This window comes from Hemitrygon akajei, chromosome 24, assembly GCF_048418815.1.
Source record: "Hemitrygon akajei chromosome 24, sHemAka1.3, whole genome shotgun sequence".
Taxonomy (NCBI): Eukaryota; Metazoa; Chordata; class Chondrichthyes; order Myliobatiformes; family Dasyatidae; genus Hemitrygon; species Hemitrygon akajei.
The window spans coordinates 47,649,071-47,673,740 of NC_133147.1; the positions used below are offsets into that span (position 1 = coordinate 47,649,071).

The 24,670-nt window shown below is 51.1% G+C and overlaps 1 protein-coding gene across 4 annotated transcripts in view; it reads right to left on the reverse strand.

The window, feature by feature from the left end:
* Positions 1-24,670, reverse strand: part of LOC140716056 (RNA-binding protein 10-like) — a 70,443-nt gene that overhangs the window by 14,626 nt on the left and 31,147 nt on the right. For all 4 annotated transcript variants that reach the window (XM_073028744.1, XM_073028742.1, XM_073028741.1 and 1 more), the window contains exons 3-16: positions 24,158-24,344; positions 21,299-21,472; positions 19,322-19,391; positions 15,286-15,359; positions 10,854-10,940; positions 9,726-9,786; positions 7,175-7,330; positions 5,812-5,972; positions 5,550-5,647; positions 5,094-5,181; positions 4,103-4,210; positions 3,695-3,803; positions 2,897-3,033; positions 1,551-1,692 (exon numbers count right to left, since the gene is read on the reverse strand). In XM_073028744.1, coding sequence (XP_072884845.1) covers positions 1,551-1,692; positions 2,897-3,033; positions 3,695-3,803; positions 4,103-4,210; positions 5,094-5,181; positions 5,550-5,647; positions 5,812-5,972; positions 7,175-7,330; positions 9,726-9,786; positions 10,854-10,940; positions 15,286-15,359; positions 19,322-19,391; positions 21,299-21,472; positions 24,158-24,344 — 1,652 coding nt within the window. The remainder of the gene's footprint in view (positions 1-1,550; positions 1,693-2,896; positions 3,034-3,694; positions 3,804-4,102; positions 4,211-5,093; positions 5,182-5,549; positions 5,648-5,811; positions 5,973-7,174; positions 7,331-9,725; positions 9,787-10,853; positions 10,941-15,285; positions 15,360-19,321; positions 19,392-21,298; positions 21,473-24,157; positions 24,345-24,670) is intronic.

The window sequence follows — 24,670 nt, forward strand, 5'->3', positions numbered from 1 at the left end:
CCTCTACAACCCACATCTTCAATCTCATCTCATTGAGTGGAACACCTGACTCCAAATTGCTTTTGTAGAAACTATTACCCAGAGGTTCATGTACTTTATTGAACATAGATTGTGACTGTTTAAATGGTGTACTCAGCATTGATGAGAGGAAGTACAATTGCCTGTCTTATCAGTTTACGCAGATGATGTTTGTCTATTATGTCTATCGACTTAAATGAATATCAGAGCACACTATGCGTAATTAATGCAGAAAACCAGATAATTGCTAGGGGTTCACAAACTTTTTCTTGCAACCATATCTCACTCCTGTAAACTTTAGGAAATTAGGATTTAGTTTTAGAGATACAGGTCCTTCCGGCCCAGTGGGCCCGTACTGCTGAAATACACCTATGCGAACAATTAACCCACTAACCCATACACCTTCACAATGTGGGAGGAAACCCCAGGCAATCACAGGGATAAAGTACAAACTCCTCACAGACAGCGGTGGGAATTGAACCCAAGTTAATGGCGGCGAAATAGCTTGAATTAGAGAGCGTGCCTGCTGGGATTAGGGAACATATCTTGAGAATGGGCTGGGCGAGCTAGGGCTTTTCTCTTTGGAGCAAAGGCAACTGAGAGATGACTTGATGGTATACAAGACAATAAGAGGCATAGACAGATACTTTTTCTCCACCAGGGCAGAAGTGGCATGATTTTAAGGTGATTGGTATAGGTGGGCTGGTAGAGCTAGATTTTTTTTTTAAACACAGAGAGTGGGGGGTGCATGGAATGCAATGCCAGAAGTGGTGGTAGAGGCAGATACATCAGGGACATTTAAGAGCCTTTCAGATCAGCACATGGATGTCAGAAAAATGGAGGGCTATGTAGGAGAGAAGGATTTGATTGATCTTAGTAGGTTAAAACGTTAGTGCATTGTGGGATTAAGGGCCACAATGCCTGAGGTTCTATGTTACACTAATAAGAAGGCAATTTACCAATTTAACTTTAAGGTGGGAGTGGGGATGTTTAGAGGGGATGTATGGGGCCTAGTGGGTGCCTGGAATCTGCTGCCAGGGCAAGCGATGGAAGCAGATACAACAGTGATTTTTTTTTAAAGAGGCTTTCAGACATACACGTAGCCATGACAGTGTAATAGTTATTTCATTGCTTTACAGTGCCAGCAAGCATCGATCTGGATTAAATTCTTGCTGCTGTCTGTACATTCTCTCCCCGTGACCATGCAGGTTTCCTCTGGATGCCCTGGTTTCCTCCCATAGCACAAACTTCACACCAGTCAGCGTCTGCACGCTGTGGGCAAAATACTTTGACGCCAGAAGTTGGGCAATGCCTGCACGCTGCTCTCCAGCACATCCTCGGACCGTGTTGTTCACCAATGCACTGTACATGTGACAACTGAAGCTAGTACTTAATCTTTCAGTATGATGGGAATGCGAGGCGCACCATGTTCAGCACCAACATAGTGGGCCGAAGGGCCTGTTGCTGTGTCATTGTGGTCTCCGTTGTCGGGGGCACGGATCGCCTTGACACACTGGGGCAGCTGTACTTACGGTACTGGGTGTAGTCCTGAGTCGCGGTGGAGGAGCTGGTTAGAGAGTGGCTGCTGCCGTTGGCTTCCGAGGAATGGCTGGCACCGACCTGGGGCAGATCTGGGGCATTCTCTGCCTTCTGGCTTCCGGGGGTGCGGGAGGTCTGTGAGAGAAGACATGACTCTGTGAGGGCTCGCGCGCAGAAAGGAGGCTCAATGTTGCTTGGGCGAGATGGATGGGGTGGTGGGGGATTGGAAAAGTATCGAAGAGGGAATTGTTCCTCCCAGAGAAGGACCATTGTAAAAGACAAAGTCAAGGATGATTTAGATGACACTCTCCTGGGTGAGGTTCTCCCTCAATGTTCCAACACCCCCACCGGCTGCCAACAGACACTCTTTCCCCAACACCCTTCTGTAATGAGACGTTCCCTCCTTCCATCAATTCTCATTCTCTTCCTCCCTCACTTCCTCCACCCCTCCTCCTCTCACCTCCCTTCCTGCGCTCTCCCATGGTGAGGCGGCCCCACCGACCCCCACACTCTCTTGCAACGAGGAGGCCCCTACACGCCCCGCAATCTGCCACAGTGAGGCAGCCCCTTTCCCACTGGGAGGCACAATCAATCCCCACCCACACACTCTCCCACAACAAGGCACCCCCCCCTACATGACGAGGTGTCCCCTCTCCCCCCCCCCCCACACTCTCCATGACCCAGTGGCCACTCCCCCACATGACGAGGTGTCCCCTCTCCCCCTGTGCTCTCCCTAGTCAAGAAGGCACCCTCCCATGACAAGGTGTCCCCTCTCCCCACCCCCACACTCTCCATGACCCAGTGGCCACTCCCCCACACGACGAGGTATCCCCTCTCCCCCTGTGCTCTCCCTAGTCAAGAAGGCACCCTCCCATGACAAGGTGTCCCCTCTCCCCCCCCCCACACTCTCCATGACCCAGTGGCCACTCCCCCACATGACGAGGTGTCCCCTCTCCCCCTGTGCTCTCCCTAGTCAAGAAGGCACCCTCCCATGACGAGGTGTCCCCTCTCCCCCCCCCCACACTCTCCATGACCCAGTGGCCACTCCCCCACATGACGAGGTGTCCCCTCTCCCCCTGTGCTCTCCCTAGTCAAGAAGGCACCCTCCCATGACGAGGTGTCCCCTCTCCACGACCCAGTGGCCACTCACCCACACGACATGGCGTCCCCTCCCCCCCTGCACTCTCCACGACCCAGTGGCCACTCACCCACACAACATGGCGTCCCCTCTCCCGCTGCGAGGCGGCCCTTCCCGCTGGCTGTTTAGTTAAGAGTGTCATCTTTGCTTTTGAACTGTTAATTCTCAGGGGTGCTGGGGTGGAATGACACCATGACCTACCTGTGTGGTGCAGGTGCTGTCTGACGAGGTACTGGACGACTTCTGATAGAGCTGTGGAGCAGCTTCTGCCTGCCCTGACTGCGGGCTCAGGAGAGGATCAACGCCTGGAATGCCAGGCTCCGAGGAGGCTTCCGACACTACAGGAGAAGGTAATCAATCTATTCGGTTCATCAGGACTGAAGGAGCACACTCTGGGAGTCATACAGAGTGAAATCCCTCCAAACCACCATCACACACTCCTGGGGTCAGACATAAGGCAAAACTCTCTCTCTGCGCCATCACGTCACACACTCCTGGGGTCAGACATAAGGCAAAACTCTCCCTGCGCCATCACGTCACACACTCCTGGGTCAGACAGAAAGTGAAGCTCTCTCTCTCTCTCTCTGCAGCATCCTATCATACAATCCTGGGGTCAGACAGAGTGAAGCTCCCTCTACACAGTACAACCAGTGTTAGACATACAAGCTCCTTCCTCACTGTCCTGATCAACCACACTCACCCTGCAAGAGGAATGATAACCTTTCTGAACAGATCGACACACGGAGTGAGTGTGAGAATTTCTCTTTAGCTTGAGACTTTGCAACAATATTTTGTGATCACTGGCTGTGGTTTTCCACAGGCACCTAGGCCTGGAGAACATCCTCCCCCAAGTCTACCTGTCCTCAGGCTTTGAATAAATGAAGTTTTGGTGAAATCAGGATTAACGATATACTTGGAACTAGTAAAACTCCCTCTCAAAGTAGTAATGGGAATAATCATGCAGCCGAGAGTGACACAGACAGACTGTTAATAACTCACCTGCAACAGTAGGTGGTGCCTCGTACGTTGTTGGCAGCACAGGACGCCTGCTGGATTTCTGCTGGTCTGAGCCCTGCTGGTAATCGTGGGAATACTGGCCACCGTACCGCTGTACCGGTTAAAACAAAGTGTCAGACAGAGCTTCCTCTGTCCACACCACCACCCTCCCTCCCACAGGCAGATCAGAGGACGCAGGCCAGTGACAAAGAGGGACTTCATCAGACGAGAGTCTCCAGGTCAAACGCAGACCCAGCTTCCCTCCCGAGGATGGCTGGGCGTTTCTATGGGGGCTGGCGTGAGCTCCAGAGGGTGAAGCCAAATGGAGTACGAGGGGATAGGTCAGCTTGAGGGGTGCGACAGGGCGGAAGGGCCGGATAGCCCGCTTGCATACGAGTCCACGTCACTGACCTGGGCGTACTGCCGCAGGTAACTGTCGTCCTGGCTTCCCCGGTAGTACGAATAGTCTCGCTGGTTGTCCTGGTTCAGCCACGCACCCTGGTTATCAGAATCGGAACTCTGCAGGGGGGAGAAGCAGAAAGTTCAGTGTAACCTGCGGCAAAATACGGGAGACAGCAAATGCTGGAACTGGAGCAACGAACTATCTACAGAGGAACACAGCCGGTCGAGCATCACCTGTGGGAGGGGGAAATCTGTTGAAGTTTCCAGTTATGGCGGTGGGACATCAGCCTCTAGCTCTCCGAAAGAGCTTGAGGAGATTCAGTAAGCCAGAATCAGGTTTATTATCACTGACATATGCCATGAAATTTGTTGTTATGTGGCAGCAGTACATAAAACATGTAAAAGAGAAACAGCCGGCTACCGTCATGGACGCTTCAGAAATCTGATGTCAGACGTGTCTCAGGGCCTTCTCTGCTACCCCTCCAACACCCTCGCCATTCCCAACATCCTTTGCTCCGGACAGATTAACAAACTCACTCTCTGTTCCACATTGACAAATACAGTGTATATAAATGTGTAATTCCAGAAGCTGTAGCGTAGCTCTTAATTTTTCTAAGGCAGGTGATTCTGGCTATTTTACAGGTAAACAGCTACCACTGGAATGTTGTTATCTTTTCAGTTCAAAGTTGTTGTTCTTTACTCTTCCTCTTTTCCTTTGACCATCCTTTGCTCTTGTAACGCTCAATATTAAGAGCTGAAAGTAAGAAGCTTTAAGCCTCATTCCTGACTTCCAATAGCAACACTGCCAGGATCCAACACCCACCAAATCCTCGTGCTGTTGGATAGTCTGAAGAAACCAGAGCATCTGCATGAAACGGTTGCGTTTTCAGGGAGAACGTACAAGGCAGCACCACCGGCGCCTGGGATCAAACTGGATATGCCTCGCTCTGTGCGACCCTCGTCTCACCTCACTCACCTGGTTGACTGCCCCCTCACTCACCTGGTTGACTGCCCATTGAGCTGCCGCGATCGCTGTGCTGGCCACTGAGGCGGCACTGGCCCGGCTACCATCCGTCAGGACCACATCCCTGAGGAGCGGAGAACAAGGAAGATTTCAGGGTGACAGATACACTTAATAACTGATCAGTGAAATCTACCTAGCTCAGAGTACAGATATACTCTACAATTGCCATATTCTGCAGGACTCGGGTCTGTCAGTGTATAACACCAGGGTACGGTACCGGTGGACTTGGGTCTGTCAGTATATAACACCGGGGCATGATAACGGTGGGGACGGGTCTGTCACTGTACAACACTGGGATACAGTTATGGACAATATGTCACGGTATTATGTATTTTATAACAATGACTGTACTGCTGAAGCACAACAGCGCCGAGAATTCAAACCTGCCGAACAATTGCCCGCAAGCTGTCCTGATGGCGGGGGACTGCTTACTTCTTTGTGCCCTTTGCAAACTCCACGTTGATGGTCTTGCCGTCAATGACGAGAGGGGGGTCCAGCGACTGCAGGATCTGGAGCAGTTGGGAGGCTTCCTGCAAGCAGACAAGGTAAAGCTGAGAGTCAGCCCCCATCAACCCTGGGGTCCCTGAGGTCCGAGCCCCCCCCATGCCACTACAGAAGGGGCTGAATCCAGCGGAGTAAGGGCGAGCAGAGGTTACAGCCCCGGATGGGAGCACAGCAGGAAACAGGAACTCACCACAATTGTCGAGAGCTGAATAAAGGCGAAGCCCCGGTTTAGATGGCTCTGCTTGTCTCTGATCAGGCGGATGTTGGAGGGTGACAACACAGCATAGGGAGCCAAGGTGTTGAGGATTGTTTCTTGGGTGGTGTGGTAGTTCAGATTACGTAGGATCACGGCTGCAGGGGATAAAAACAAAGAATGATAAATTAGGCAAGAGAAATCACAGATGATGCTTCCAGGACTAGATGGCTTGAGTTACCAGGAGGGAATGGATAGGCTGACCGCTTTCTAACCCTACGTAAGCAGAGGCTGAAGGACAAGTGTTTTATTTAAAATGGGAGGGGCATTTTACAGCACAGACCTGTCCCCATTGGTACCGTACACCGGTGTTACACAGCAACAGACCTGTCCCCACCGGTCCCGTACCCCGGTGTCACACAGCGACGGACCCGTCCCCCCCAGTACCGTACCCCGGTGTTACACAGTGACAGACCCGTCCCCACCGGTACCGTACCCCAGTGTTACACAGCGACGGACCCGTCCCCACCTGTACCGTACCCCGGTGTTACACAGCGACAGACCTGTCCCCAACGGTCCTGTACCCCAGTGTTACAGTGACAGACTCGTCCCCACCAGTACCGCACCCCGGTGCCACACAGTGACGGACCCGTCCCCACCGGTACAGTACCCCGGTGTTACAGTGACAGACTCGTCCCCACCAGTACCGTACCCCGGTGTCACACAGTGACGGACCTGTCCCCACCGGTACAGTACCCCGGTGTCACACAGTGATGGACCCGTCCCCACCGGTACCGTACCCCGGTGTCACAGTGACGGACCCGTCCCCACCTGTACCGTACCCCGGTGTCACACAGTGACAGACCCGTCCCACTGGTACTGTAACCCAGTGTTATACAGTGACAGACTCGTCCCCACTGGTACCATACCTCAGCAAAACAGTGAAAGACCTAGGGGAAAAAGATAACATGATTTTGCTGATGCTCTAGGGCCATGGACCCCTATCATTAGGGGTACCTGTGGACCCCAGGTTGGGTACCCCTGCTCTAAAGATATCTGTAGTCTCAAGGAATGAGATCCAACTTAGATGGATCTGTATTAATTCAGCAAAACTTTATGCAGAACAGAGAACAGTGCGGCACAGTACAGATCCTTCGGCCCACAACGTTGTGCTGACCCTTTAGCCTACTCCACATTCAACGTAACACGCTCCTGTGCATGCTTTCTTTACCCTGTCCGCCCTGGGTGCAAGACGACGTTGGTGGATGCTTCAGCTTTTTGCACCTGTGTGGGAAGATGTTTGCAAATTTTCTGACCCCATTCTCCCCCCCCCCACAAAGATGGCATCCCCTGAACTTACTGTCATTAGCGTTCTCGCTTGGCTGCTGGTTCTGGCTGTGCTGCGGGTGGAGCTGCGGTGGCTGGAACGGCTGGGGTAGCTTCAGCAGGGGTGCGGGTCCATCAGGGAGGGGCTGCTGCAGGTCCTTCCTTCCGGGCACCAGCCGCATCTCCCCTTCTGCAGAGGAGGGGAGGGAAAGAGTGATCCACATTACAACATCAGACACGGAATACGACAAAGGTCGACAGAGGGGAAGCAGCTTCTGCTTGCCAGGTGTCAACATCTCTGGTCACCCTGCTACAGCAACAAGCGCAGAGGAGACTTACCAGGACCCCGTCGCAATTCAAGGAACCGAGTTGTGGAAAGAGATTGGGCAGGTTGAGACTTTCCTACTGAGGTGTGATCTAATAGAGGTGTATAAAATCACAATGAGCACGGAAAGGGTTGGAATTCAAGAACTAGAATGCACTGGTTTAAGGTGAAAGGAGAGAGATTTAATAGGAGTCTGAGATTTTCTTTAAAAATTCTAATTTAAGGCAAGTTGATACAAAGAATGAAGTAAAAATTTAAGGAGAAACACATAAAAAAGAAACCCATAGATGTTACAGGTAAATACAAGGACCAAAGTTAGCTTACATAGATTCAAGGCAAAATTTTTATCCAGAGATGGGCAATATGGACTGAGCAAGTAGTTGAGGCAGGTTCATTAACAAAAAAATTTGGAGGGCTATGGGCAGATGGGACCAGCTTGGTTGGGAACCTTGGCCAGCATGGACCAGATGGGCCAAAAGGGCTCCTTTGCTGTATGACACTGTGATCTGTCCTGAGCTCAGCGATAAATGGGTACGTCATGGCCTAGTATTGGAACTATCAATTCACAGCAATTAAAGAGGCGACAGGGAGCGATGGGAACATGAGCCAGTTCCATCACAGATACAGCTGCCGCCACCATCAAAGCCATGTCTCAGGAATCCATTTCAGGGACCCCTGCCACCCGGGCCATACCCCCTTCTCAATGCAGACATCATATCTCAACATTCAACAACCGCTTCTATTCTATTTACTGAGACACAGCAACGTGCAGACCCTTCCGGCCCTTTCAGCCGCACTACCCAGCAACTCCCAAATCAACCTACCACTCAGTAGGTCTTTGGACCATGGGAGGAAACCCATGCGGTCATGGGGAGAATGTACAAATTCCTTACAGGCAGCGGTGGGATTTGAACCTGAGTCGCTAGTAAAGTGTTGTGCTAATCACTATGCTACCATACCGCCCCACTGCTGTCAGGTTCTAGCACTAACGCGACTTCCCTCGACATGCACGAATGTCACTATCTTTATATTTGCTCATTTTGTCGGAAGTCAAACAGGCCCTTTGGCCCAACTGGTAAATGCTGACCACAGCATCCTTCCTAATCCTTGTTGCTAGTTTTCGGCTCAGAACCTCTCCATTCAATGTACCTATCCAAATTGATGCATCTGTACCTACCTTGACCACTTCCTCCAGCAGCTTGTTCACTATCATCTGAATAAAGCAGCACCTGTGCCTCTCAGTCCTCTTTAACAAATGTATCTGCACCTGTAAGTTTTGGACTCCCCAAAATAAAGACCAGAGCCCCCACCTTGTCCATGAAGTTCTATGGTTAGTAGTACCAGCAACCTGGGTTCAATTCCCACCGCTGCCCGTAAGGAGCTTGTATGTTTTTCCCATGACTGTGTGGGTTTCCTCCCACAGTCCAAAGGCGTACCGGTCGGGAGGTTAATTGGACATTGTAAACTGTCCCGTGGTTAGGCGAGGACTAAATCGGAGGATTGCTGCGTGGTGTGGCTAGGGCCAGAAGGGTCTATTCTGCTCTGAAAGGAGTGAAGATCCAGTGTGACCAGCCCCTCTCTTTTTCTCTAATTCAAGACTCTGTCGTCCAGGCAGCATCCTTAGAAATCTCTTCTGCACCCCCTCCAGCTTGACAACATCGATCCAACAGACCAAAACTGTACACAATACTCGGAAATCTGGCCTCATGCCCTTGCTCCTAATCTGAATGCCTGACTGATGAAGGCCAACATACCAAATTTAATATAAAATGTCAATTTAGGTTTATTTATATTTGTAACGTACTGAGCTAATTGTCATGGTTATTTCTACCCTGTACAATCATTTTGAGCGTAAACTTTGGCTCATTCTTCACAATGTTGATGGTGTGGATGTCTGAAGGCCTCTTTCCATGCTCTGTGACTCTACAACTGCTTGTCAGTCAGGAATAGACAGCAGAAGCACGTGGAAGAGGATGGTACAGACAGCCAGCAAGTCCTCACTGACTCAGTGAGCATTCCAGCTCCGCTTGGCTCCACCCGGCCTTGGTCTGTCAAGGCTCAGGGTGTGGGGAGAGATGGTGTGTGAAAAAAGACCCACTCCCATCTGGCCAGAACCCTGCCCTCCCATTTCCCCTCTCATCAGAGCAGAAACATCCCCACAGTTACTGCCCAATGCGTGGGATAATCCTGCCAATTACTTTTTTTGCTTCAGAGTTCCAACTTCAGTATTTTTCCCTACTTTCCATCGTGCAACACTTACCCGACTTGGGAACACCACACTTAAAGCATTTCTCACGCCGTTTAAAATTCTGCACTCCACACTGCAAATAAGAGGGAAACATGACTCACAACATACAGTCATTGGCAACAGTACCAACAGCATTATGAACACACGATGACAGATATTACCGCGAGTGCACAGCTGTAGACAGTAATCATCCTGGCCAGTTTGTACAGGGCAAAGTCAAACACGACAACCTTGCCAAATTAGTGCATTACAGCCAAAGGATGAAGCTGTCAACAGTTTAAAAAGTACATTCAGTTCATATCCACACAGTTTCCTCCACACCATCCCATCACACACTCCCGGGGTCAGACACTGAGTGAAGCTCCCTCCACAATGTCCCGTCACACACTCCCAGGGTTAGAAGCCCCTTTGACATTACCTGTCATACAGCAGGTCAGGTCAGTTGCAACATGAATCTTCTCTACACTCCTCGGCCAGGACTGACATCCTTTACGCCCATCTGAAAGTGCAGTAGGGTTTTGGAAGACAGTGCCAGTGGCTGACCGTTACTGTCCTGGCAAACTGCGCTGCTGGAGTGCTCCCTCACAAGTATGGTGCTGCCTTTCTATCATCACCTTCCACAGAACAATGCCCTGCAGCCCTAGTCATCAGTTAATCTCAAGCTGATAGGGCATCACAGGTTACTGAGTGTTCAGAGAGATATGAAATGAGCTATGATCAAATGGTGACCGAGTGACACTGGGCCGAATGACTTAATTTTGCTCCAATGACTTCAGTCTTCCAAATCTCTGCAGAGCACCTCTAGTCACAGACTCCAGCCAAAATAAGACCCATGGACACTCCCATGAACTGGAATTAAAATGGCAGTTGGCTCTATCTATAGTGGTCCCGGTGTGTGGCTCTTCCTCAGTGTTAACCCTCTCCCACGAGATGGCACTCTCTCTGTGCCTCGAGATGAATCCCTCCACCTGCCCATTCCCACCGCCCCACATTCCTGCACCACTGCCCCTACAATGCCACAGGTGGTGCAGGTGCCCAGTACTAGCAATGCAGTACCTTGCGATCGAGGAAGGGAATTTGTGACTACCTCTCCCCGCTGCCCCCCCCCCCACCCCCATTCATCCAGAGCCGGGCCACTACCTTGTTACAGAGCCAGTCCTCATTGGCCTTGGGCTTGGGGTCGCTGTAGTACATGGAGATCTGCTGGCCATGAATAATGAGAGAGTGCTGCAAGAAACAGAAGGGGCACAAAATTAGTTGGCTCCCACTAGGCAAAGGTGCCAACCTTATGCCACTTATCGTGAAACAACCCTTCTTCATGGAGAGAGAGGAAGAGAGAGAGAGGGGGTGAGAGAGAGGGAGGGAGGGGGAGGGTGAGAGAGGGGGAGAGAGAGGGGGGAGAGAGAGGGGGGGTGAGAGAGAGGGGGGGTGAGAGAGAGAGGGGGGTGAGAGAGAGAGGGGGGTGAGAGAGAGAGGGGGTGAGAGAGAGGGGGGGTGAGAGAGAGGGGGGGTGAGAGAGAGGGGGGTGAGAGAGAGGGGGGGTGAGAGAGGGGGTGAGAGAGAGAGGGGGTGAGAGAGAGGGGGTGAGAGAGAGGGGGTTGAGAGAGAGAGAGGGGGTTGAGAGAGAGAGGGGGTGAGAGAGAGAGAGGGGGTGAGAGAGAGAGAGGGGGTGAGAGAGAGAGGGGGTGAGAGAGGAGAGGGGGTGAGAGAGAGAGGGGGTGAGAGAGAGAGGGGGTGAGAGAGAGGGGGTGAGAGAGAGGGTGGAGAGAGAGGGGGTGAGAGAGAGGGGGTGAGAGAGAGGGGGTGAGAGAGGGGGTGGAGAGAGGGGTGAGAGAGGGGGGTGAGAGAGGGGGTGAGAGAGGGGGGTGAGAGAGAGAGGGTGAGAGAGAGAGGGTGAGAGAGAGAGGGTGAGAGAGAGTGAGAGAGGGTGAGAGAGAGGGTGAGAGAGAGAGGGTGAGGGAGAGAGGGTGAGGGAGAGAGGGTGAGGGAGAGAGGGTGAGGGAGAGAGGGTGAGAGAGAGGGTGAGAGAGAGCAGGGTCAGAGTGTGGGGGAATGCTGCTGGGGGGGAAGGGTAGGTTAGGGAGGGGTTACAGGGAAGGGGGAGGGGAGATAAAGAGAGAAAGTGAGAGAGAACAGATGGAAAACAAAAAAGAAGAAACAACTGAAATAAAAATGGAAAAGTTTGTAACCTTTCAACTGTGGAATGAAGGCACCCGGCCCCTGAGCCGACCAACCTCACCTTGGACACACAAAAACACCTTTGGCTGGGAGAGGGAAAAGGAGGAGCGACCGTGCCTCCACTGAGAGGCCAGAACTTTACGCATGATCGATTTTGCTTTAAAAGCCAGAAACAACGGAGCCAGAGATTCCTTCACAGATGAAGGAGGGCTGAGGGCAATCATGCCGCACCAAACACACACGCACACACACACAGACCGCAGCTACTTGTACTCCAGGGGGAGTCAAGCCACCCTGCCTGCTGGGTTCACTCAGTACTTCCCCTGCAGCATCAATGTCCGGAAAGAGGAGGTGGGGGAGGGGTGGGCGTGGGAAAGAAGAAAAAGGCATCGAGGGTAGAGTGTTCAGGAAAGGGGGAATGTCAGCCCGTGTACGCCAGGTCAGAAGCTACCATTGCTTAAGGGTCTGCCTGTACCCAAAGGAATAATCTGCAGCCTGCACCCAGAAAGATGAAGCGGGACACACTGTGGTGCAGAGCCAACTCTGGCCAGTCCGTAGCCTTGGCTTCTCCGAGCTCCTCCCTAACCCTTTCACTCCCGACCAAGCCCCCTCTCCAACTCCTGGGTTGCAGCTTCTGACCGGCAATGGCTACTGCTGAGTGTGAGGAGGCTTGCAATCGGAGGCCAGAGGAGACGTGCGTTGACAAAAGTGTGGGGGAACGAGGAGGACAGAGAAAGAGAGAGACTGATGTTAGACCAGAACTCCCAGGAGCAAGATGGCTGGATAAATCCCCACTTTTACGCCATCCTGGTCCTACAGGGCCGCATTGCCACTTCCCAGAGACTGACAGCGTGAGCTTTGGCTAGCTGGTTTAATGTTCCTTCTAAAGACTGGTGGTGAGGGGGGGGGGGGGGGGGGGGGCGGAAGAGTCATCTCCTCCTGACAGGGAGAGGCTATGGGCTATCTGACTGCGGGAAGACCTCTCCACTCGCACCTGTTGACAGGGACATTTCACCTGACTGCAGCAGCAACGTTTTGCCTCCTGCTTCGCTCTACAGAACCCCTTCACCCCCACCCCAGCCCAGGCAGAGCAGATCCCAGCCGTGGCTTGGTAACAAGCCCCTAGCTCTTTACATTTTAAAGGAGACCCTCCGAAAAAGAGACCGTGATTTGGGGGAGGGGGCAGAGGAAGCAGGAATGTGATGACACTGCTTCAGAATGAAAAGTCACTCACTTTCCTCCCAACGTCAAAGCCAAAGCTCGTCTCAATCCACGTTCCTGGTTAATGAGCGAATGGGTGCCAGGAGCCACACAGGAGGAAGTTACAGGGTACGACTTGGGGGTGGGGTGTGGTCATATATAGAATAACAGATCCCTGGGAGTGGGTTACAGGCTGGGATCTAATCCAGGGATTCACATGTAGAACAACAGATCCCAGCGGTGTGTTACAGGTTGGATCTAATCCAGGAGTTCAGGGGTTTATATATAGAATAACAGACCCACGGGAGTGGGCTACAGGTTGGGATCTAATCCGGGGTTCAGGGGGTTTATATATAGAATAACAGATCCGCGGGAGTGGGCTACAGGTTGGGACCTAATCTGGGGTTCAGGGGATTTATATACAGAATAACAGATCCGCGGGAGTGGGCTACAGGTTGGGATCTAATCCAGGAGTTCAGTGCCTGTGGCTACATAAAGAATAGCCCTCTGTCTGAGGTCACTGGGCTGACGCTCTCTAACCCATGCATCAAAGCAGGGTCCTCTAACAGAGGGCTGTGTGGGACTCAGCAGGGCATCAGTACATTACCAGCCAGAGACAGCAAAGCCGCCTGTCCATGTCCAATCGTTTTACTCTCTCACACACACACAAACACGCACTCCCAGTTTTCCCTCCCGAAGGGAGAGAAGTTAGTCACAACTCTCAAGACACGCAAAGCCATTAACCTGGAGATCTAACTGTCACACCACGAGAGGCTACTGATTCCGTCAACTCCACACTGATCTCAGTCCGAGGTGTCTCACATCCACCAAGCCACCAGGGTGCAGAAGGGCAGACCAGCAAGCCTCTTCCCCTCCTCTCTGCCACTCCATCAAGGCCAAACGCCAGAACGTGCCAAGGAACAGGCCAAGTGAGAGGAAGAGGGAAAGAGTGGAAGTGGGTTCTCCACTCACTGCCAGCCTTCTCCAAACCCCCCACCTCGCTGGAAGAGCGGAAGCCAAATTGCAAACGAGGCCAAGCATCAGTGTGGACCTCTGCAAGAATGCCACGACAGCTCCTCTGCACCATCACAGCAAATACCACTGAGTAACTGAGACAAAACAGAACCACGACAGGGCTACCTCTGGCAACCAAGAACAATTTGAGGAGGGGGGGAAGGGGTGAGGATGAGCGAGGGAGTACACACCCTCAAACCTAACGTGCAACAGCTGCCGGGTACCGTCGGGAGAGAAAGAGGGAAATCGCAAGCTTCCCCCATGCATTACAACTTGTACAAGAATGGTGGGAAAATGCACTCATTTTTAAAACAAAAACAGACATAAAATATAATCACACTGCCAAAATTATCCACACTTTGAAGGTAAATATTCTCTGCAGCAAAAGAAATGTTGTATGTTTGTGTATATGTGTGTGTGTGTTTGTGTACTGACACATTACAATTCATTCCACATCTTAAGAGACACTGATGCCTGGCCCACACAAAACTCCTGCATTGAGTCGGCTGGCTTAAAGAGAGAGCGCAAAGGTGCTGGGGTTGGCATGGGGGCAGCGTCAGAGCTGGTGCTGGCAGTTCAGTGAGAGAAAGACCAGACCTCCCTTCCACCCACTCCACGCCAGTAGGCGGGAACACGGGAAGTCGCGTGCACTTGAGAGAAGCTCAACTCAGGGAAGCTCTGCAAACCTCTCACCCCCCTAGTGCTCGACCACTTCTCCTCTCCCCAACCCTCAATCCGTTAGCAGATAAGGCAAAGGGGGTAGAGGTGGGGGGGGGGGGGGGGGTTGGGGGGGGTATAGGGAGAAAACTGGCAGAAATACTGACCCGCAACACACCCCCCATCTCTCCAACTCCCTTGTCCCATCTGAATCTCTGGGAATCTCCACCCAAGCCTTATCCTGTGTGGAGGACTAGCGGGATGGTGGTGGTGGGGGAAAAGGAAAAGCTAGGCCTGATTTCCTTGCCTGGGGAGGGACCTAGAGTGTGCTCAGGATTCTGCACGTCTGGTGGGGAAGGCGAGGGAACTGGGACGGGAGAGAGAAAGAAACGCACGTCAGGAGGTGGTGGGGGACCGCCTTCAGCTCAGCTCAGGGGACCGACTCTTAAGCCCGTGTGAGTCAGGCATTGGGTCTCCCAATTAACAGAGGCAGTACTTGTGTGTTCAAGTGCAGCAAAGCAACCTGATTGGCTTCCATCCATCGGGTAGCGTCCTGCAAGTGATTAAACTCCACGAAGGCGAAACCACGGCTTTGACCTGGAGACAGCATTCAAATATAGACGCAGTGTGTTAGTCACGGCATTAAAGGAGCCTTCTCTCTTTATTTTTCACGCAGCAGAATCAGAAAACCCTGTTTTGCACGGGCAGGATTGAAACAGAATCTCAACACTAGCACCCGGTGTGTTGGGACACCCTCCCCGTCACGCGGTCACACGCACACACCCCGCAGCAGAGCAAGCCAGAAGTACAATGGGGGGGTGGAGGGGTCCCTTTAGTCTGCGGACATCTTTGCCTGGCTGTAGAACAGGGGCAGGGGAGGTCCCCTCGTACCATCTGCTAGTAGTCGGAGTGGAGACAAACACCACAAGATTCCACTGCACCCCTCGACTCCACAGAAGGCCCTCTCAGCCCCAGCCCACACTGTCCCTGACTTTGTGACCTGCTTCCGTGAAGCCCAGTAGACATATGATTGGGTGGAAATATGATGTCCTGGGGGCAGGTGGCCCATGGGCTTACAAGCCACGGACAGAGCCCAGGCGAATGCCATCCCTGATCTACAGCCCCCTCCTCCCCGCTTGAGCCTTAAACCCACCCTGACCAATCATCCAGTGGAGGACAGTCACATTCCCTTACATAGGAGAGACAGGCATCAATAGTTCAGGTTTCAGGAGCTGTGTCCTACAGCACAGAAACTGGCCCTTTGGCTTTTGACCTAACCAGGCCATGCTGCCCATCTAAGCTAGTCCCATCTGTCTCTGCTTGGCCTCTGTCACTCTAAACCTTTCCTATCCACGTATTTGTCATTTAAAATACATTAATGTTCCCTCCTCCACCTTTTCCTGGGGCAGCTCATTCTACATGTACACTACCCTCTGGATGGAAAAGTTGCCACCCAGGTTGAGTCTCTCCCTTCTCACCTTAAGCTGATCTCCTCTGGTTCTGGATTCCCCAACTCAGGGAAAAGACTGTGCACATTCACCATATATATGTGTGAAAAAGTTGCCCTTTCCTCCCACCTTAACCCGATGCCCCAACCGTGGGAATAAGACTACGTGCATTCACTCTATTCTTGCTCCTCGTGATCTCATAGACCTCGACAAGGTCATCCCTCAGGCCGAGCCTGCTCAACCTCCTCACGACCTGGCGACATCCTTGTCAATCTCCTCTGCACTCTTTCAGACTGCAGCGTGACTCAATACTCCAAATGTACCTCACTGACATCTCACCGGAGTGCAGGGATGGGGTTCTTTTACCGGACCACTGATGTGAGGTGGGACAGCATTACTCCAACAGTCCAGGATATGGGAGAGCATGGATTCTAATATTGGGCCAGCAATGAGATACAAAGAATTCTAAAGACATGAGCAGACCAATACTCTTAGGGCAACTTGAGAAACTGAGATAAAATACCTAGAAATAAAAGCAAATCTCAATTCTGATCACAAAGCAGCCATTTTCTTGTAAAAACACAACGGTAGCTTCCCGCTTTAGGGGCAGCACAGTATTCCAATCCCTCATAGTGCTATCGAAGTTACAGCTGCCTCCATATCAAAGCTGGAAAGAGGCCATCCCCTCTGTGTAATTCAGTCACACTTGCTCCCTTGACTCCCACTCGAGGCAAGAGGTATGCGTGACAACTGGCTGCCCAGTCTCTCACAGCCTGTCCACTTACCCACTTCCCTCCTACCTCCACTGGTAACTTCCCTGACCTTCGGTCCCTAATGAGAGCAGCCGATCAGATGTAACACACAAAATGCTGGAGGAACTCAGCAGGTCAGGCAGCATCTATGGAGGGGAGTAAGGATATGACGCTTTGGGCCGAGACTGACACCGTTACTTTGAATTTGCAGCATCTGCAGAATCTCTTGATCAGAAATAAAACAAGCTGTCAGATCAGTAGCCAAAAGGTACTGAAAACAAGGCGGAATGGAAGGGAAGGCCCACACGCGAAGCTGGCTAGAGGCTTGTGCAGTTTGAATACTGTCTACATAGAATGGTTCACCTAACCCTCTCTGCTCTTAACAAAATCACTGTCTTTCTGTCCTTAGCCCCTCACACCTTACAAATGGGAGGGGGAAGTAGTGGCCTGCAGGCAAAACCCAGGCAGGCTTTCGGGTGCCTCACGAGAGTTCCCATATAACGTTGGTGCTGTAAGTACGCAGAAAATCCTTACTAACCCTACGCTGCAGCCCATCCACTGAATCCCATCTGAGGAAGGGTCTCGGGTCAAACATTTAACTCATTCCCAGGGGGCCACCACCTTGATCTGCTCCAAGGGCTTCTGACATTTAGTCATAGAAATACTGCATGGGAAATGCCCTTTCAACCTGCCAGGTCTGTCACAGCTATCAAACCACCCGAGAACAATCCCAGTTCAATTAAAAATTCTCCCCCTTTGCTTCCCCCCCTACTCCCTCCGATTCTACTGCTCACTGTGGGTAGCTGACAGGCAAATTAGGCCACTCGCACATTGTTGGGACACAAGAGGAAAGCCACACGGTAACAGGGAGATCGTGCAAGCTCCACGCACACACAACACCCCATTCCTCCATGCGCAGGAGGTCAGGAATGAATCCCCGATTTCTGGCACTGAGAGGCAGCAGCTGCAACCCCAGAGCCCATGGTTTTTGCGTCTGTGGCACAGACAACGATTTCCATCAATCAGCCCTGAATAGCTGGGTTATTCATTCCATCAACCCCTTCTCTCACCTCAGAGAAGATGCAAAAGTAAGAAACTGAAGCAGGAGTCGGCCATCTGGCCCATTCAACAGATCTACCATTCAATAATTCTGAGGCTCTGCCTTCTCGTCACTATAGGGCACACCCTCTCCACATCCACTCTATCTAGACCTTTCAGTATTTGGTTTTTCAATGACAAGCACCTCCCCACCCCCACCACCAGTTCTTCTAAACTTCGGCGATCAAATGCTCCTCGTTTATTAACCCTTCCATTCTTAGGATAATTCTCATGAACTTTTTCTGGACCCTACCCAACACTAGCACGTCCTGTCCCGCCAGCTTCAACAACAGGCCGAGTGGAGACACAATGAAATGCAGATGCTGGGAGTCTGTAGCTCAGCAGGACACGGCAGCATCCGTGGGGGAGGGGGCAACAGATAGTTGAGGTTGTGGGCGCAGTCACAGTGAAGGCTCTCAACTGCCCACTTCCCACAGTGGAAATTCCTCCAGCTTTTTCGTCAGCTGCTTGCCGCTGGTATTGGACACTCTATACCAGCCTTCACAGCCCCTTGTCATCCTGTTCTCCGTTCCTTTCTTCCTCCTGCACTTTTCCAATTTGCAATGACTCCCCATGGACACCCCCTCCATTCCCCTTCTCCCAGCTGGACTGGAACCCCCAATTACCTTAAATTTAAGGAAAGTGAAATGTTGCCCCCCCCCCCCCGGTGATTTGAAAGACCTCTGCCAGATCATACCTCAGAGGTAGGAGCCTCACCCCCACTGAGTAGGAATTGTTTTTGTGAAACTGCATGCACCTTCTCTGGTGCCTCCACACATCATCAGAACTGTGCACGCCATTCCAAGTGAAGACCAACACAATGCCCTGTTTTACAATTCTTTCCCATTTGAAACAAGCCCCCTGGGGCTCAGCTTTGGCTGTGCAAAATTCATTGGTGACGGTCAGAACTCCGACATGCAAGAAATCCCTTTGACGCACACAGCGAACAAGAATAGAATTACCTCAGATGATGAAGCTGAAACACTTTAAAACTCGACAAGTTCAACCAGAAGGGGTGGGAAGATTTGGGAGAGAGATTGTGTATGAATGTCACAGCAGTACTTTTCAGATTTTTCTTTGAACAGAGCACAGCAAGAGGCAACAGCAAACCCCTCATTTGGTAGAGGCACCACACGTAACCAACAGCACCACAGTTTACTTCAACTGTCCGAGCCACTCCGCATCCGGGCCACAGAACAAGGTAGGAGGGAAGGGGATGCCGGGGCAAAGTCGTCAGTTAAAACCCACAACGGAATCTCACCTGAGGATTTATTCCTCATTAGGCGCACCTCCCGAGGCTGGTAACCGGCATACTGCAGCTGCATTCGGATCTGAAAGGAGATATGGCAGAAGGAAACACAATGATGGACTGGTGGAGTTTCTACAAAGCCTCACTAACCACCCCTCACCACCCCACTCCCCACAACCCAACTTGTGACCACTGATGCCCAGCCAAAACCGGGGTAAGAACGTTGCAACTTGGCATCGTTGTAAGTGTGCAGGTTGAAAATGAGAGTAGGATAAGGAAATACGGTGGCCCAGGTACTGTAGCAGTAAGCTCAGGACGGACCAGAGTTCAATACCAGCACCATCTGTAAGGAGTCTGTATGTCTTTCCCCATGATCGTGTAGGTCTTCTCCAGATACTACAGTTTCCTCCCACAAACGGTCAGTAAGTCAATGGGTCATTGTAAATTATCCCCCTGATTCGGCTAGGGTTGTTGGACGTGCTGCTCACTGGGCCAGAAGGACCTGCTCTACAATGTATGTCCACATTTAAAAGAACTAGAATCCCTGTGTGTTTGTCCCCTCTGGCTCAGTCTGCCGGGCTTCACCTGGGAAGAATGCCCACAAGGGCCACACGGGAAGATCGTCGGTCGAGGTGTCCAGTTGAAGGGCGGGATGTCACATTGCAAGTGTGGGGCATCTGGGGCACTGTGCACACTTCTGCTCACCCATTACAGGGATAGTGAGGAGGCTTCACCAGGATGTGGCCTGGAGTGGAGAGGCTGGACAAACTTGGGTTGCTTTCTCCTGAATGGCAAAAAGCTGATGAGCCAGCCGACAAGGGTTTATAACATCATGAGAAGCAGAGATGGGGAAGCTGTTCACAATTTTTCACCCAGAGTCAAAATGTCAGGTATCAGAGGACAGGCATTTAAGGCGAGTGAGCAAAGTTTACAGGGGATGTGCATGGCAAGCTGCCTTTTATTTCGCCTTTGAGAGAGTGGAGGGTGCCCGGGATGGTGATGGGACACAGACGGAGGGGACCAAGAAGCTAGTGGAAAGACACTTGCAAATGCAAGTAATGAAGGGATTTTGAGATTTAACTTAATTCAGTGTCATTCAGAAATCCTGGGCCATAGGACCTGTTACTGCGCTGTTTTACACTCAGTGGCCACTTTATTAGGTATACTGGCTCATTAACACAAATATCTCATCAGCCAATCATGTGGTAGCAACTCAATGCAGGAAAGCATGCAGACATGGTCAAAACTTCAGCTGCTGTTCAGACCAAACATCAGAATGGGTGAAGAAACGTGATCTCAGTGACACTGAATGTGGAACATCTGTTGAGGATCTCGGAAACTGCTTATCTCCTGGGATTCTCACACACAATAGTCTCTACAGCAGAGGTTCCCAAACTGGGGTCCCTTGGTTAATGGTATTGGTCCACGGCATACAAGGGCTGGGAGCCCCTGCTCTAGAGTTTACACAGAATGGTGCGACAAACAAAAAACATCAATAAGTGGCAGTTCTGTGGCTGAAAATGCCTTGTTAATGAGGGAGGTCAGAGGGGAATGGTCAAACTGGTTCAAGCTGACAGGAAGGTGGCAAATAACCATGTGTTACAACAGTGCAGAAGAGCATCTCTGAACACACAACACATCAAACCTCGTAATGGATGGGCTATAGCAGCAGCAGATTACACCAGTTTCCTCTCCTCGATCTAATAAAGTGGCCACTGAGTGTCTGTTAAATAACAAAACGGCCGTGACTAGATAATATGACTGTTTTTTTTTTAAAAACAAGTGTCACTTCTGAACACTGACTGGAAACCTCCTCGTCCATTTTACTGTGAAAGCTACCATATTTCCTGCAATTTCCTTCTCTCAGTGCTGCCAAACCCTTCTCACAGCACAACCTGCAGGCCGGGGTCTACAGAGTTATTGGTAAGGGTCCATAGCATCAAAATTTCGGAACCCCGTCCCACATGCATCCCTCGCTCTCTCACGTACGTCGTTCTCGGTGGCGGAGGGGGGCAGCATCCGCAGCATGATGATCCTGCTGGCCTTCTCCTCGCCCGTCTCATTCCGATAGTCTTGGTCTCTGTAATCTCCGTCCCCTGGGAAGCTGAAGGCATCTTCAGGGTTGTCGTAGTTTCTGTAACTGTCACCGTCCTCTCTGTAATCCTACAGAAAGTGGGGGGAGTCAGACACAACACAGTGAGAGGCTGAGAACTGCAGTGGCCAAGGAGAAGAGCGGGAGTCAATGGGCTGGCAAGAAGGCAGAGAGGCAAGTGTTAGACCTGGAGATGTTGTAGTCCAGGTTCTTCAGAAAGCAAGAAGGGGAAGCAAATCTTTTGTTTACACTGTTTTATCAGTTGCTCAAACAAATAAAAGTGAAACACAATAGCAAATAACTGGCTCCAACTGTGGCCCAACCAGTTCAAGCCAAACACAAAAGGAATTCTCTGATACCCTGTGATTCAACAACGACGGCTTTGATTTATGCTGCCGTAACACAAGCTAACAGACATTGCAATGTCATTCACTTCAAAGGGTGTTGGGGCGGAGGCAGTGATTATTCATGCTCCTTTCTACAGCAACGGTGTTGAGCTTCGAGTTCCTAGGTATCAACATCACCAATAGACTTTCCATGTCCAACCATGTAGATGCGACAGAAAAGAAAGGTCACCAGCGCCTCCATTTCCAGAGGAAGCTAAAGAAATCTAGCATGTCAATCTTCAGCCATATCAATTTTTATTGATGCACCATAGAAAGCATTCAACGGGACTTAGTACAGCAACTGCTCTGTTTGAGACCGCAAGAAACTGCGGAGTTATGGACACAGCTCAGCACATCACAGATCTAGCCTCCCCTCTGTGGACTGTCTAGACTTCTCGCTACCTCAGGAAAGTAGCCAGTATAATCAAAGACCTCACCCACTCCAGACATTCTGTCTTCTCTCCTCTCCCATCGGGCAGAACTTACAAAAGCCTGAAATTACTGTCACCAGGCTCAAGGACAGCTTCTACCCTGCTTTTATAAGATTCTGAATGACCTTTTGTACATTACACTTTATTCTATGTTTTTACTGCTCTACCTTGTTCTACCTCCATGCACTGTGTAATGATTTGAACAGTATTTAAGACTGTGACAATAATAAACCAATACCAAGGTGGTCACCCCCTCAGATCCTGTCTAAATCTCATTTCAACCAACACACAGAAAATGCTGGTGGAACACAGCAGGCCAGGCAGCATCTATAGGGAGAAGCACTGCTGACATCTTGGCCTGAAACGGCGACAGTGCTTCTCCCTATAGATGCTGCCTGGCCTGCTGTGTTCCACCAGCATTTTGTTGAATTTCCAGCCTCTGCAGATTTCCTCGTGTTTGCTATTTAAATCTCATTTCAGCTAACCACCCTAAAACTTAGTCCTTGCGTTTTATCCAAATCTTTTATTAGGGAGGGGGTGGAGATACGTCTCTACCAAAGGAGGTGTAAGCGTTCCTTCCTTTCTCTTGCCTGCCAGTCACCATTGAACATAGTGTAGTACCCCTCCCCCCGAGTCAAGGACACTGTGAAGCCATGGGAGCAGGTGGTGGAGGGTCACATGAGCAGCTGGTATATATCACAAGTCCTAGTTATGCGACCACTGACGCCAGGCAAACAATCTCTGTATAGATAATGGCAAACCACTTCAACAGAAAAATTTGCCAAGAACAATCATAGTCATGGAAAGACCATGATCACCCATGTCATACAACATAATGATGATGATAAGAGAGAATGTTTACTGCAGTCCACATTATATCCTTCTCAAGTTTTATGTACTTCAGTCATGTGTCTCTCCTAGTACTTTCCACTGCAGGAGGCACACACCCAGACTTTACTTGAGAGTGAACTGCTCCGTGCACCTTGATCTTATTCTCAGATCACATCACCCCACGTTACTCCACAGAACACGCATAGGACAATATACATCCTTTGGCCCACATTTTTGTGCTGCCCTTTTAACCTACTCCAAGATCAATGTAACCAGTCTCCCTACACGGCCCCTCAACTTTTCTTCCATCCACACGTCCATCTAGGAGTCTCAGATGTTCATAATGCAGGTGCTCCCAACCTGGGGCCCACAGACCCCCTTGGGGTCTATGAATCTAAGGTTGGGAACCCTTGCTATGATGTATTTATTCCACCACCACTACCTCTGTTAGTGCAGTAAGCACTCTGTACAAAAATTTAAAAACTACCTCTGACATCCCCTCTATATTTTCTTCCAATCACCTTAAAATTATTAAAATTATCATGGTTTGGAGGTTTGTTTGCCTCAATGACCCAGAGAGCTGTGGTGGCTGGAGTCAGAGCTTTATGTTTTGACTCAGGGTAGGGTCACCCAAATCAAAAAGGTCAAAGGGTAGAGGCCAGACTAAGTGGTCCACCAGTCCTCCAAGTTTGGGAGTTCAGCTAAGGGCCAACAACCTTAACCAGTAAAAGGAAATTGTTACAGAACAGGCAATGAAGAAAACCTTCAACGCTACCCGAAACAACAGCAGTGGAACAGGTGGTACCTTAAACTGATGCTCCCTTGTATTAGTCACTTCCACACAACGTTGCCAGCCACTCCACCCCTCCTTCACGCTGTGGGACTATTCACAACAGCCAGTTAATGTACCGACCCTCTCCCATGGATCTCCGGCACCAAGAGCCTGCGGCCGTGTGAACTGTCAGCGCAGTAACTCGCTGTCTTCCGGCCTGTAAACCACCTTCTGCAAATCCACCTACCTCACGTCCATTACAGCTGCAGCGTGGATGCCAGCCCCCTTGTATAAAAAAAACCAAGTGAGGACCCCACCCCCAGCGCGGAAGCGTACCTCAGACTGGTCGTAGCCCCAGCTGTCCTGCTGGCCGTAGTCCTTGCCAGTGTCGCACTCATAGTCCGGGTCGTAGGACCGGTAGTCCATGTCCCTGTAGTCATGATCCCGCCTATCACGGGATTCTCGGGGGTCGTCCTTGCACCGGTCGCTCCCGTAGCGTCCCATCCGCTCACTGCGGCTGGAGCTGCAGGAAGAGACGGGGAAGCACGGCAGGTTACTAGCCTTTCTCTTATCGACAGTATGAGGTGGAGACTAACTGTTCACACACGGACACAACCGCAAAAATGAAGGGATTGCCGAGAGCCGAGGTCCCGGGGAGCTTAAAGGAAGCAAGGGAATTAGGGGTCCAGTGAAAGTGGCAGAGAAACCAGGGGTACCTGGTCACAGGGCCTGGACCCCAACGAAATTAAAGGAATCTCAGGATCTGGTCCCCAGTGAGGTTAAAGGGATCGCACGATCTAGTCCCCAGTGAGCTTAAAGGAACTGCTGGGCCTAGTCCCCGCTGAGATT